The 15,580-nt window shown below is 41.0% G+C and overlaps 1 protein-coding gene and 1 long non-coding RNA gene across 2 annotated transcripts; both read left to right on the top strand.

Annotated features, from left to right (window-relative positions):
- Nucleotides 1-2,704: 2,704 nt before the first annotated feature.
- ecrg4b (ECRG4 augurin precursor b) lies at nucleotides 2,705-6,791 on the top strand. Its single transcript, XM_031559146.2, has 4 exons — nucleotides 2,705-2,915; nucleotides 3,391-3,438; nucleotides 3,919-4,079; nucleotides 6,393-6,791. The coding sequence occupies exons 1-4, from the start codon at nucleotides 2,846-2,848 to the stop codon at nucleotides 6,540-6,542; spliced, it is 429 nt and encodes a 142-aa protein (XP_031415006.1). The 5' UTR covers nucleotides 2,705-2,845; the 3' UTR covers nucleotides 6,543-6,791.
- A 2,616-nt stretch (nucleotides 6,792-9,407) lies between these two features.
- On the top strand, nucleotides 9,408-9,790 carry LOC116218094. Its single transcript, XR_004162656.2, has 3 exons — nucleotides 9,408-9,422; nucleotides 9,538-9,663; nucleotides 9,746-9,790. It is a non-coding gene; the product is annotated as an uncharacterized LOC116218094 (long non-coding RNA).
- Nucleotides 9,791-15,580: the final 5,790 nt, after the last annotated feature.

Raw genomic sequence — 15,580 nt, 5'->3', positions numbered from 1 at the left:
ATGATGTTCTGAATATCCGTATAATCGCAATCTAACACTAACATGTCACATATATACGGAAAATGCTATTCAAAATGGCAAAACAAGAGTGATGTTTCTATGTCATCCACAAAGAGGTAAACAAAAACGACATCTACAAGCAATGGCTATGGAGCCCCGATCTGGTTTTTTTCTGTGATTGTGTTAAAATATGAAATATGAAATATAATGTTAGTTATTCATTGTTAGTATTTCACTTAACTTTGTCTAAACATAAGAGGGTAATCTTAGCCACCGGTTGAACTTACCCCTAAGGCTCTGGCCCAGATACAGGTGCTGGGTCAACTTATCCACTGGCTCATCTTACCCCACTCTCCCCTACAGATATATGAAATTTACAAAAATAAGATGGCCTGTCTTAACCAGAAAACGAATGGATGGTTTTGTGTCTTATTTCAACTAGCTTTTCAAGTATTTGCAAGTATTCCTGTCCTGTAGCAGTGTGTAACTGGGTCTCACTCTTTGAGATGCAGTTCACAGGCGTGTCCCACCCTTAAAAAGGAATGTGCTCTAGCCTAAGGGCTTTAGAATCTCTCCCTGAAGACTTATCTCGTACATGTTCTCTGATACGGAAATGTGGCACTTCAGGGCAGAGATGGCAGAGCCTTGCTCCATTTGTGTGAGAGAACATGGTGACTTTTTTTAAACCAAATTCTCCTATGGTCAATGGTCAGACCTTTCCTTCAGTATGTCCACTCAGAATCCCACTGTTGACCCTTACATTGACAACAGTGCAGGTGGCAAGGAATAAAAGACTGCGAGTAGTAACCAGCATCCTTGTGTTTGCCACGTTTAAAAGGCATTGTTTTGGAGAGTGGATTTGAGTTCTCTTCCTTGTAGTTTCTTTTTAACTCAATACACACAGAAAAAAACCCTGGTACCCCAGTGTGGTTTTGTGATTTTAATATTTTGAATATTTTCTACTCATGGAGAAAACCCTTAACAGCACACTGACCTACTCTTGCTAACAAGGTAAAGAGAAATAATAATTCCACAAAAAAAACGTGGGCATAAATATGCATGAATGTTCCAGTACACAACATGCTGTGCTTGACAGTTGTACTAAATAACAAACATATGGTGCTTCACTCTGAGGGGGAAATCTAATATCTATCGTGACTAATGGGCTTAGAGGGAACATCTTTTGTGTGGATTGATGGACAGCATGAAATTAATACCAACAAATATTTCTAAATCAGTAACTGGTGTCATTTTGCCCTGAAGAAACTAAGTTTTATCTTTGAAAAAACTACCAAAAGAAATTTGACAAAGACAGAAGACATCAAAACACACTTACTGCACATTATCACTTCCAAATAATTCTGCTTGGTTTAAAAATGAATTCATGACTGATTTAAAACATAAACAATCGTACTCATTGTAACATCATACTGTGCGCTTGCTGATAAGCATCCACTACAAGTATAGCATAGTGTTTCCAACTCTATAGAGAAGCAGCCATTTTTCCAATGATAATAGTTCCCTGGCAAACTACTAGCTAAATATGATCTTTTGTCCTTGTTGCAGTGCAGCCTTTTGACATGCTCAGTCACGTGGTCCCATGTGGGGATCTCTGCCATACAACATACATCTAGCTGTACAACACAGCGCACCAATCTGCTGTTTTCTGGGAAATGGAGTTCAGGACAGCAACCTTCCTAGATTACAATCCTTTTTACAGGATGCTGTAGGCATGCCTTATGGAGTCCAGCATCACTTTCAGTAGAGGCAGGAAATTGAGTTAACAGAGGGGAAAGTAGTTGGAGGGGTTGCATGTTTATTGCATACTGAGAAACATCTGTCTCCCTCTTCCCCCAAGATGTTTGCTCCTTCTGTCTAGCAATGGGCTTCCTGTTATGCAAGAATAGCAACTTGACAAAACAACCCCAAGATGTGTCACATACATACTACTGAGATCTTCATGTATTTGGCATACTTAAGTGCTTTTTTCTGTCATATTATGACATCAAATATTGCATTTATCTGGTTTTTTTTTATCATTTATCTCGCCATTTATATTGGTCATGTGGTGAACACATTTATGCTTCACAGATGTGTTTAAAAATGAAATAATTAAATGCTTTGTTCATATCATATTTGAGGGTGATGAAATTAGATTATACATGTGGTAGTTGTGTAGAAAATGGGTAATGCATATGTCATATTTCACAAATGTTATAGATGTTGTTTTCCTTTAAAACAGAGGCCAAATTTAGGGTCTGTCATAAATTTGTTCTGTAGGGGACACAGGCATCAGAAAACTTTTACTCCATTTAAGTAATTTAATTTCATTCATCCTGGATCATTCAAGCATTAGGATTATGTTCAGCTACTGAATATTTATGTTTTAATGATTCCAGATTCCAGTAACACTGATGCAGTGTATGTCTCAGCAGTGATCTCCACAGTTCTTAATACCCACACTTGTTTTCACATGGAAAAGAACTGTTTAGGTCTGAATACATTCAAAAGCCTCATCGGTGTGGACATGCGCTGTGTGGTCTGAGTTTCTGAGGATGGAGAATTCTGAGGGGGGAAAAGTACTGTAAAGGTCTGCGGTGGCAGACAAACACTCCAGTCCCACCCTGGCCAAGGTTTGGTTTGGGAGCGGCACAGAGCGCCTCTGTGAGAGTGGCGGCAGGTTTACCGCATTCCTTCGCGGGAACAAGCAAGTTTTCTGGGGCGGAATGTTTGCCTGACTGCCCCCAGGTCTGCCCCTTCCTCCCCCAGTCTCACCAGAAGACCCAGCACAGTGACAACACACACACACACACACACACACTCATACACATAGTATACATCCGTCATGGCTCTCCACCGTCTCCTCACGCAGCTCCTGCTGCTCAGCGTGCTCCTGTCCGTGTGCAGCCCCTCAGGTGAGTCTCTGAACGCAGCTCTGCACCATCGCTACCCATCTCTACCCCTCTCTGCACGCCATGCTAAAGAGAAACATTAGCCTTTGCTTTCCTGTCGCTCTCTCTCTGTACAAGAAGATGAGGCTCGTGTTTTGCCATTGATCGGACCTTTTTCATTCTATGCTTTTGCACTGAGTTTGACCTTTTGAGAAAGTGCAGTTTTTGATGTAAATTTGTAAAGGGGTGAGTTTATCTATTAGAAAATGAAGGTGAATAATTGCGGGGGAGGGTTCATGAAAGAGATGGCTCAAGATGTCAGCTGCTATCATTGATCAAACGGCAGAGCTTTGTGAAGACCTTTGTCAAGCCAGACCAATTTTCGGCCATTTAACGGTGTTTATATAAGAACAGTTAATGGGTTTGTATGGTTGTCCCTGTATGTTTAAACTTTGATCAGTAAATGGACGAAATCTGTATGTTCACAATTCTTTCACAGACAGTTCCAGAGAGAGCCCATTGAAAAGGCTTCTGAAAAGGCGAGATGGTAGGCACTGTGTATAATTATATATACTATCATATTTTATATAATAAGTGTAATTAAGTATACAATAGCAATTAAAACCTTTTCTCTCCAAGTTTGTATGGTTCGTGCAATCAAACAGAAACCTGTAGTGGTATCAGTCTTGAAATACAGCCTCATATGCTCCTCATCTATGTGCTGTCCACAAGTGTGAAGAGTAATTTTAGATTCTGACCTTGGTCCAGACAGTTTGATTGATTAGTGGCCGTGTCATTGAGAGACCATCATTATTATTAATGAGTATTATCATTGATAAAGGAGTGTGGCAGTGGCCCTGGGCCTTAGCTAGGTGTCACCATCACTTTGTCTTGCTGTCAGCACGGGATCATTCAGCAGATAGCTGCCCCAGGAGGCAGCCTTGTGTGTCTGACAGCCACGGCTGTTGTGGCGAGGTCTGTTTGCCTGAGGTCAGGTCATGTGTATGTACATCACTCTCACCTTCAGTTGCAGAGCAGCCAAAGTTCCCATCCGTAGCAGTGGCTCCAGCCAAGGCGAAAGAGTTCCTGGCATCACTTCGGAGGACCAAGAGGAACATCTGGGACCGCAGCAGGCCAGACGTGCAGCAGTGGATCATGCAGTTTATGTACATGGGCTACGATGAAGCAGTGAGTTATGTACATGGGCTATGATGAAGCAGTAGGTTTGCTGGTTTAACCCAACATTTGCCTTCATCTTTACACAGCTTAACTTTACGTTGAACCCTTAAGTCGGAAAATGTACAAAAATGGTTTCGCCGTTTAGCATGCATCACTCCATAGCATGAAATCATCTAAAAATTGGTGTAAAAAGGCAGAGATATGACCGTCCCTATTCATACTGAAATAAATCAACTCTCATCTAGTCACTTCTGCTGAAGGCTTCATTAAAATTGTGAGAAGAGAGTCAGGTGGCGTTGACGTCATGTTGATTATGAGTTATGTGTCATCTAAATGCTGTGGTTATTCTTAAACTGACAGCGTTGTCGTGGCAATGTGATTAGGGGCGAACTGACAGCTTGGACAGGTGGAAGTGTGTGATTATTTTAATGGCCATAAATCTGGGTCCTTCTGGGGCTGCAGATGGGGCCACACTAGATGTTATTTTGACCTCACTTCCTGTGACAGTGACCCCTTGTCACATTCCTCCTTCATCTATAGTCATTATGACCACCTCTGCACCAGTGCTGGCGGTCATATGATGTTCTTCTTTTATTAAGTGTTTTTCTTCTTCTACTTCTTCTTCTTCTTCTTTTGCTTCTTCCTCTTCTTCTGCTGCTTTTTATTCACCAATTTTTGGTTGCCGATATCATATGGCACTCTGAGATTCTTCTGAATGAGTAATAAAATGAATTATTATTATTATTATATACTTGCACTTCACCAATCCTCAGGAAATGTGATAGGTTGTAGCCAAACATGTCTGATATGGAATAGAAGGTTTGTGTCCCTAGGTGTGCGTTTCCCTTCATGCCATCGCCCCCTGAAGTGGGGTGGGTTCAAAGCTTTGGACAATAGCTCCAAAACCATTTGGCCAAAAATGATCAACTTTCTATGGCTAGCTGGCCTGTAAACATTGCATTACCCTAGCTCATCACAATTATTTTGTAAATAAATGTAATTGTAAATAATGTTCAAAGCAAAAAATCTAGTACTTCACTCGCCAATATCATGTGCTGTAAAGGGTCAAACTTTGAGACCCTGCCTCACTACCACGTTCTTTGGATGCCTGCCCAAATTCTTGATAATTCTTCCATAGGGGGTGTTGCAATTGACACAGTTCACATCTCAAGAACTGCTTAAGATAAAAAAATATTGAATTAGGTATGTCAACATTTGATTACATTTGTGCACATCTCCTAATGCTCCATTTGGCTCAGTCAACAAAATGGCTACCAGTGGCCAATCAAATCAAATCAGCAGACAATACATGCCAGTATGAATGGCCATCTTATGAAATTGTGTTGGCTCGTTCATAATAGCATATAGAAGTTGTTTCAAACAAATCAACCATAAAATGTCCCTACATCAAGCTTTTGTTCAACGCTTTCCTCTGTTCCTCTGTCATGGTTTGGTTTATCTTCCAAATGAATTTGGTCTTCCTTATGTAACATTTACAAATGGTCCTCTTTCACCTGTTGAAGCAATCAAATCACTCAATCTTCTGCTACTATCCTGTTCTAAATGTTGGTACTTGTACGCCAATATATGTTATGATATAATATATGTTATGTTATATGTTGCATTTCCTCCACATTTGGTACTCTTCATATGCAGAATGTAACTCACAGGTACTGCTTCACACTCTATCAATGGACTGCCACCACATACGTACACATGCACAACTATGCAAATATCTTCACTTAATTCTTGCTCATTTTCTCACTTTCTGCAGCAGTCATATTGCTAGTTTTCACACAGACCTGCGTGGCTGACTGCAAATTTGCCAATACCTTTAATCAGTCTTTCTGACTCCCTGTAATTGTAGAGATTAACTGGCAATGGTATGCTTCTTTTTGAGTGATTTGTAGAAATGTGTTTACTGACTGACATAACTGATCCCCGTGAAAACAAGATATTAAATGAACAGGATGGATGAACATATTAGCTACCTTTCAGCTCTTACAGAAATCAATTGAATACATTGTTTCCATAATTATACATTGTTTCCATAATTATTCATTGCTAAACAAAAGGATTTTATCTGGGTTATTTCTATTCTTCTCACCAAGTCATGACACCGCATCATGACAGGAACATTAATCTTCAGGGAGACATTGATAACCCTTTGATGTATTCGCCCTTTCATATTTGCATTGTTACTGCTTGAAATATTTAGTTGGTTTATCCCGGTTGTATAAGAGCCTAAATGACTGGAGGGCATTTCCATTACAAGTTTATAAGTTAAATTGTGCCAACACGTGTATTCTCTTTTCTCCTCAGAGGCTTGAGACGGACCTCTCTTACTGGATGGACCATTCCAGATCCACAGACCGCACCCAGCAGCACCATTATGATGAGAACTCCCCAACGGGACACCATGACCCCAGCTCATACAGACACGGCGCCGATGTCAATTATGACTATTATTAATCCACCTGAGGTTCCAGCCCAAGGGGAGTCCTCAGCGGTACCTCTCACTGGTACCCCCATGGTGACACAGTCAAAGCTGCTGTTGCCCAAGTAAATCTATCCAGCCTGTTGCTCCTGCGCTGTACTCATGGCACAAATTACATAATCCAATCCAACAGATTCCAGTCTGGCTTGGGGCTTAGAGCTTCTTCTTCAACTGTACTGTATGACCAAATGCATGCTGGCGAGCATACAGTATATTCCACACACGACTGAAGGTATTAAAGTGGTGTGCTCACTAAACTGCACTCTTTTGGCATTTTTGAACTTTTTGAAGTTTATGTTTGTGTTTTTGCTTCACTTTATTATTTAGTCCAATCCAATGTCCGGTTCATGGAGGATTCTCCTATTGGACACATTTAAGGTGATGCAGTAAGATGACACAATCTTGTACCAAATCCCATCCATACATGAGACCTGGACTACTGCACTCTACATGGCAACCATAAACATGCCCTCATTCTACCATACAGAAACAAGCAGCGCTGAGAGAGAACGGGAAGAGAGATATTCTTCCAGACATCAAAATGACCCCACACCCTCTGGGACATTAGTTTGTATGTGTATGTAGTTTGTTGTATTTATAAAAGATAAGCATGAGACACAAAAACAAAGTGGGCCCTAATTCCATTGGGCAACAAGTTGTGAGCTACGTGTCTGACTTGTTGACAGTCATCAAAGGGAGGAGTCAAGAAGCATTGTTATTGGCATCTAAGCACTCCTAGGACCCTAGGGTAGTGTGGAGCCTTTGTGGGACATGTGAAACAGCACATTCATGTGTGGGTGTGCTGTTGAATTTCTGTCTGTTGAGCCAATCATATCAACAGGAATTGGCATATGCTGTGATGACAAGCCACTTAGCTATCATGTTAGAAAGGTATTTAAACTTGATAAAAGCCTAGCACAGTTCAAACCACCAAAGTGTAAATCATTGCCGTGCTCTCCGTAGTATTTAATACTCAGGCCTAAGGGCCTATTAGACATGCATGAAAACAAGCTACATAAGATATTAGGGACATCATTTCTGTAGAATATAGTAGAGATGTAAATGAAGAGGGTAGTAGGGATTGGTAGCCTCATTTCTTTAAGGGAAAAAGTCCCTTTTTCACTCATGATGTTTTTGGTTTAACAATGGATAAACATACAAATCAATGGATAAACATAAAAATCAATGGATAAACATAAAAATTAGTGGATAAACATAAAAATCAATGGATAAACATAAAAAAATAATTTTAATGGAAAAACCACAGCCCACGCGCCAACAGAGTGAAAAGTATTGATCGCACAAGATTCAAGGAACATCAGGCAACTTGGGAAACTATCAGATGATTGGTTTCAGCATTGACTTTGATTAATTCCCTTTTTGCACTTCAGAGTTCAATGCAGGCAGCAAGCAGTAACAAGATTCTGGTGTCCGTATTGAATTTAATCAAATATTTTAAAACATCCTTCTAAAACATCCTTCTAAAACACACTCATGGCTGCCTACCTACAGAGGGAGAAAACCACCGAACTATGCTCTTAGATGTCTTTATTTCATCTATAATACTAGCGTTATGTTATGCAGGAATATATCCACCATAATCTTACTCAGTAGGCAATGTAGTGTTAATATTGCTATCACAGAAATTACATCAAAATCTCACAATGTCATTGCTTTTAGACATTGCGCTTCCTAAATAACTCGGGCAGCTATACTGAGCGTCACCTGACATGTTCATGGGGCAACAATTCAGTTAGTTTGCAAATCTGGTCACTGAGTAAATAGTCTCTTTTACGAATGAAGATTAAAAACGTAATCGATAAAGAAATGCCATTCACATTTAGCAAAGTCACAGCAAAGTTCCGCGTGTCTTCATTCCTACATGAAAAAGCATTTAACGAAATAGTAAAAGCGAACCTCCGCGAGATGAGAGACAGGCAACACATGCCAGCAAAGATTTTTAGTATAATGACTTAAATAGACCAATAATTCATGGCATAGTCATAGTCAGAGTAGGCTTAGTGAATGCTTTTAGCATTAAAGTTCAAATCAGAGTCTCGTCGTTTCGGATAACCTACAATAAATAATGACTTATCCAATACACATTTCAGGCAACAACGATAAGAAACCTCTTGTGGTCATTGCCGACAGATGCCAAACAGTGTTTGACTGAAAATGAAGCCGAATTGATGGTGATAAACAGCTGCTTTGAAAGATAATAGGCGAAACCATGCCCTCATTAGCTATGCTTCGCTGTTGTGCAGAGACACAACAGGCTGCCTCGCTAAACGATGCACACCTGTAACTCACGTGACCCTGATTATTATTGAAACGAGAACGAGGGCGTCGTGCCTTTATAAGACTGCGTTAATGTTTCCGTGGAGTTATCCCTTCCGTTGTTGTTTATTGCTTGTTAAACATGGCGTCATTTGCAAAGGTGGTTGTGTGTCTCCTCATTGCTTGTGTCTGTAATGGTAAGTTTTCCCCTTCTTTCTGTTAGTTGTTTTATCTTGAAATTCTGTCAAATAGTCACTCGTTTTGTCTTCCTTTGAACAGCATTCTGTTTTCCGAAGAGAGATGTGAACTTTAAGGCCTCTGCAGTTGACCGCCAAAGTGATGATGTGGTTGTCACCACAACACCCGTTCCCCACAACCAGACCACATCTGCCCATACTTCAGCTGGTGGTGAGGTTTTCTTTTGTGAAATGTATGGGTTCTGTTGAGTCTTGATTGTGTTGGTTAAATGTTGACTCTTGTATGTTTATCTTAAGGTGGTGCAAGTGAAGATGCTGTGGCTACTACCCCAGCACCTAATCCACACAACCAGACCACTTCTGCACAAACTGAAGTTACTGGTAGGGTGTTTCTTTTTAGTTTTTGTGTGTTTTCTGCAAGTTTGGTTTTTGTATAAAATGTGTAAGTGTGTCCCTTGGCTTCTCTCTGGCCCCCTCACTCATGTGGAATCCCAAGATGGAGCCAGTGAAGATGCTGTGGACCGCCAAAGTGATGATGTGGTTGTAGCCACAACACCCGATCACCACAACCAGACACAACAATCAATCCAGACACAACAATCTGCCCATACTTCAGCTAGTGGTGAGGTTTTCTTTTGCGAAATGTATGGGTTCTGTTGAGTCTTGTGTTGGTTAAATGTTGACTCTTGTATGTTTATCCTAAGGTGGTGCAAGTGAAGATGCTGTGGCTACTACCCCAGCACCTAATCCACACAACCAGACAACTTCTGCACAAACTGAAGTTACTGGTAGGGTGTTTCTTTTTAGTTTGTGTGTGGTTTTCTGCAAGTTTGTATCAAATGTGTAAGTGTGTCCCTTGGCTTCTCTCTGGCCCCCTCACTCATGTGGAATCCCAAGATGGAGCCAGTGAAGATGCTGTGGACCTCCAAAGTGATGATGTGGTTGTAGCCACAACACCCGATCACCACAACCAGACCACATCTGCCCATACTGAAGCTGGTGGTGCGGTTTCCTTTTAACGATATTTATGGGTTCTGTTGAGTCTTGATTGTGTTGGTTAAATGTTCACTTTTGTATGGTTATCCCTAAGATGGAGCAAGTGAAGATGCTGTGGCTACTACCCCAACACTAAATCCCCCAACTACATCTGACCACACTGCAGCTACCGGTAAGGACATCAGTGCATGTCTGTTTTGATGGAACACTTTGAATGTTTGCACCCCCCTTTTGACAGTGTCACTTTCTATTTGTGTGTAATCGCAAGATGATGCAAGTGAGGGTGCTGTGGCTGCCCAAACTGGAACTACTGGTAAGGGAGTTATGATTATACAAGGAACCACTTGGATGGTCCAAACCGTTTGCTCTTAAAAATGTTTTCACAAGGAATCTGATGCAGTGCAAGGGTCTAGGAACTTTGAGTTGTGGTTTGGCATGGTCACTCGTTAATGTTTTAAAATGCAGCCTGGCAGGTCTCTAACAAATCTATACCTGTAGTCACAAATGTTTGTTTGGTTGAAGTTGAACAGCTCTGCCTGGAGCAGTGGCATACCGTAGGATTTCACCCAATAAATGTGCAATTAAAAAGGTTTTTGTTTCTTCTCCCTGTAGTATCCCATACGACTGAAGTCTGATTCGACTGCTCCTCTGGTCACAATGACCTGAGTCACTGTCTGGACTTTTTGCCTCTACATGTTGACTGCAATAAAGGACAGATTTGTTTTTTGAATCAAATGTTGTCTTGCCTTTTTCAAATTGAGACCTTGTCCTATTTTGGTGGTGGAGATGACTATGTAGTGGTTTTACTACAGTGGGGAAAATAAGTATTTGAACCCCTTTGCCGATTTTGCAAGTTTGGCCACTTGCAAAGAAATGTGTGATCTATAATTTTAATAGTAGGTGTATTTTAACAGTGAGAAACAGAATATCAACAAAGAAATCCAGAAAATTGCATTTTATGACTATTTGTATTTGATGCAAAAAATAAGTATTTGAACCCCTAGCAAAACATGACTTAGTACTTGGTGGAATAACCCTTGTTGACAAGCACAGACGCCAGACTTTTCTTGTAGTGTGTGTAAACCTGGTTACCAACATCTTGGGAGGGATTTTGGTCCACTCCTCTTTGCAGATCCTCTCCAAATCCTTAAGGTTGCGTTTTCAATGTGAGGGAATGAGGTTCAAGCCCAATATTCCACGTTATATGGCCCCCATCCATAGTCCCCTCGATGCAGTGGAGTCGTCCTGTACCCTTGGCAGAGAAACCGCCCCAAAGCATAATGTTTCCACCTCCATGCTTGACGGTGGGGATGGTGTCCATATTCAGCATTCTTCTCCCTCCAAACGCGGAAAGTCGTTGATGTCAAAGAGCTTGATTTTGGTCTCATCTGACCACAACCTGTCTCCCAATCCTCCTTAGAATCATTCAAGTGTTCATTGGCAAACTTCAGACGGCCCTGTACATGTGCTTCCTTGAGCAGGGGGACCTTGCGAGTGCTGCAGTACTTCAAACCCTTACGGCGTAGTGTGTTGCCAATGGTTTTCTTGGTGACTTGTCCCAGCTGCCTTGAGATCATTCACAAGCTCTCCCTGTGTAGTTCTGAGGTTATTCTGCACCTTTCGGATTATCACCGATACCGCACGAGGGGATATCTTGCATGGAGCCCCAGACCTAGAGCGATTGACAGTTGTTTGGTGTTGCTTCCATTTACGAATAATCGCACCAATAGTTGTCTGCTTCTCACCAAGCTGCTTGCCGATGGTTTTGTAACCCATTCCAGCCTTGTGCAGGTCTACAATCTTATCTCTGACGTCCTTGGTCAACTCTTTGGTCTTGCCCATGGTGGTGAGGTTGAAGGTGTGAAGTATGATTCTTTGGACAGGTTTCTTTTATACACCCCACCAGTTGAGATCAGGTGTACCTTGTTAGGCCTAATGAGGACTAATATGTGTGTCTCTCGGGCACATAACTGGTCATTGGGAGCCAGAATTCTTGCTGTTTGCTTGGGGGTTCAAATACTTATTTTCTGCATCAAATACAAATAAAGTCATAAATGTTATAAAATGCAATTTTCTGGATTTGTTTGTTGATATTCTATTTCTCACTGTTAAAATACACCTACCATTACAATTATAGATCACACATTTCTTTGCAAGTGGCCAAACTTGCAAAATCGGCAGGGGTTCAAATACTTATTTTCCCCACTATATACAGTATGCTTCATGCAACAAGGCCTTTAACGACTCTACAATTTAAAAGCATCTGGTTGTGTCTGAATTTGTAAAATGGTTGAACTGGTAGTGATGCACTATAATGGTGAACTGCTTGTGGCATTTCAAAAATCTCTACTGTACTGTTTGACATGTACATCTCAAGTGAATTTGCGTGGTAATTGTTAAAACGATGTCCGTCCCTACTAAGGGAGTACTGGCCTTAGTAGGCTAACCCCCTGAAAGGCATTCAAACACTAACAGCCTAGTTGCGGCTGAGGGAACCTTGCCATTGTGTTAACTAGTGTATCTTGGCAATACAGTTTACAATGTTGTGCTGTGAAAGCTTTTCATGCGTTTCACGGGGTCTTTAGTCCCAGAGCAGCAGGGACCAAGTGCATATCCAGGATGGGTAGTGGGAATCTCTCATTCACAGGACCATATACAATCAAAATAGAAATATCAAAACTTTAAGTCTTTTGTTGATGTTTTATACAAACCTATCCAAGTATATAACACAATGGTCGGCCTTTTATTTTTGGAGCAATTCTGATTGGTGTTTTACTTCGCATCAATGTAACGGCTATATAAATGACATAGTATGTACTTAACTTTTTAACACAGAGCTGAAAATACCATTAGACGTGTGGTATCCTTTTGTGAAAACCTACCTTTTACTTTTATCACATAACTAGTTTGCTCTGCATTATATATTAGCAAATCTGCTGTAAGTAAAGAAAAGTGAAAGACATGAAGTGTTTAACAAAAAACACCTGCTTTCTTCTCACGTAAGAACAGATCTGGCCCTGATCTAGCATGAAGCCGTCCCAGATATTGTTCCGGTATGGGGCTGCCGCATCAGCACACAGCCATTTAGTGATCTTGTTAGCAATAGATGCTCACATGTGGCGTACCAAACACACAGTACTTCTCTTCATGAACAGTCAAGCTGGTCAAGCCATGTTTGATAGTCATGGCTTGATGGGAATTATCTATATATATCCCAAATATCGGAGACTCGGTCAGAGTGATGAATAACCAAGGTCCAGGTTTTATTCTTTCAATGATGCGCACCAGAGGAGGAGAGAGAATAGATTTCACTGAGTGTAGTTTCACCTAATTTCTTTCACTGTCTGTCTTTCTGAGAGCCACAGAATATAAGCTATTGGCATGCAAGGGGGGGTGGATCCCTAAATGCTAACTATTACTTGGGAGTCACTGGGTCTCAGACAACACAGGGGTGTCATGATCAAAGACTCAAGATCTCTACATGAGGCTGAGGAAAGCTCAGAGACATGTGGTCAGATTCAAAATACACAAGAGAAGCTTCCCACTTCTCATGTTTTCTAAATACACTAAACTTACCACTAGGAATGAGATCTATTGAATTATTGACTATGGAATATATTTCATAAACTAACTCTTAATTCCTAGTCCCTTCAGGCTCAGGAATGGATGGAGGAATGAGTGAATCAATGAATAAATTAATGTACTTATATGAACACACCTTATGTACCTGTGTACCACTATGTACCTGTTTAGATTACCTAAAAGGGCTTCACATGTGGTAGGGGGACTCCTAATGGCGAGGGCTGCCACCACAGACTCACGACACATTGGCAGTGTGGTGGAGGGATGCTCACAGTGTTAGTGATGATAGGCTTGGAGGCTCACACTACAACCCGCGTCTTCGGGAATTGACCACATGCAGAGAGAAGATGTGATTGAATTTCATTGCAGCACTCAGGCTTCTACCTACCTGGAGTTTAAGTGGCAAGGCCCTCGTAGGATGTACTGTACCTTTGAGGAATGACCGTGAGTAAGGCCCCGATGAATGATAGGCCACTGGATTGTTTTAGCGCAGTGGCATAGCCGCCATAGCCATTTGGTAACATATTGTGGTGAGTTCAATGATTGGTCAATTTAGTAAGTAAGTGATCAATGTTATGGTGTCAAACTGTGTAGAGATTCGATTAGATGCGCCTGCCAGTCGTTGAAAACCTAGATGCAGGTTACATTTCAAAGAAGGAAGTGGCAGAACGCCTTCTTCAAAACAGTTTCCATCCAACACCCTGGAAATGAGGCGTCATCATGCAGTCCGCCCTCGAAGGGGCTTAGGTGGGTGCGCATCTTGTATTAAATGACCAAATTAATGTTCTGTAGTAATCAAACTAGCTTACGCGACGCCCCTCTTTGTTACACGTAAGAAACCGCAGAGCGCATCTATCAAATTAGGGCCCAGTGTTTGTATAATATTTAAATGCATATAATTCTGGATTTTCTGAATAGATTAGCCTAACATTATTTGAAATGTCTGAACAAATATAAATGATACAAAGAAAGATGTATCTGCAGGGACCACTGAGGGCTTTGAGGAGGGCATGAAATGGATAATTCATGGAAAACATTTCAAGCAGAATTCCATGAAGGTCATCATTTGAATGTCATGAATGAAAATTTGAATGCATGCGAAGAATGTATAGTTTCGACTGCTCTGTGAGTTTTTATCTGGGTAACTTTCTGGAGTTGCATTATTGAATTTTCAAGCTAGAAAGAAAGTGATAGTGAGGTAATGAGGACAATGGAGACATACTTCTCAACATCTGTGAATATACTGGGGAGGGCAGACAAGTCTGAAGTTCCTCATGTAAGCAAAGAAAGGTAGACAGTAAGAAGTTTGTTCATCACTTATAATTGGTTTCTAGAGGCTTTCCTGTAACAGTAATTATTTGGAGTTATATGAAGCATCACAATAAAACAATGTTTTATAATATAGGCACGCACATGATTCCCATCAATGAACAAAAACATCCAAGTAGAAAAAATAAAAGGTCTGACCCAAAACGTTGCAGAATTTTCCTCACATCATCAAGGACATTTTTTTTCATCAGGTAAAATGTCATCTATTGCTAATGTCCTGTTAAATGTCATACCTATCTTTTCATCTCCTAACTACAGAAGCAAATGCCAACCAGAGCCTTGAAATGTAACTTTGCATTATTGAGAACTGACAACAAACTCTAAGCTTTCACTGAATTCTTTCTGCATATGCGCTCACCTGTCATAGGTGATGAGTCACAACAACACTCTGCCCCAAGGTAAGGGACTGCTTTGCAAGTCAATTCTGATTGGTCTGTGGAGCCATTTGACTGTGACCATGAAAAACTATGAGGAATCATTGTTGTCTATTTCCATGCCTCCAGGCCACTAGGTGGCTCCTGGATTGAACTAATACCTTCATCCTGCTTTTATGTGGAGAACTAGGCCCTTTCCCACTTCAGAAACCTTATTAGGGGGTAAACAACTGTCTGTATTTATACTGCAGGGACAAC

The sequence above is a fragment of the Clupea harengus genome, chromosome 21 (assembly GCF_900700415.2).
Source record: "Clupea harengus chromosome 21, Ch_v2.0.2, whole genome shotgun sequence".
Lineage (NCBI taxonomy): Eukaryota > Metazoa > Chordata > Actinopteri > Clupeiformes > Clupeidae > Clupea > Clupea harengus.
The sequence above is the reverse complement of the archived record's forward strand: the minus strand, read 5'-3'. Positions and strand labels throughout refer to the sequence as shown.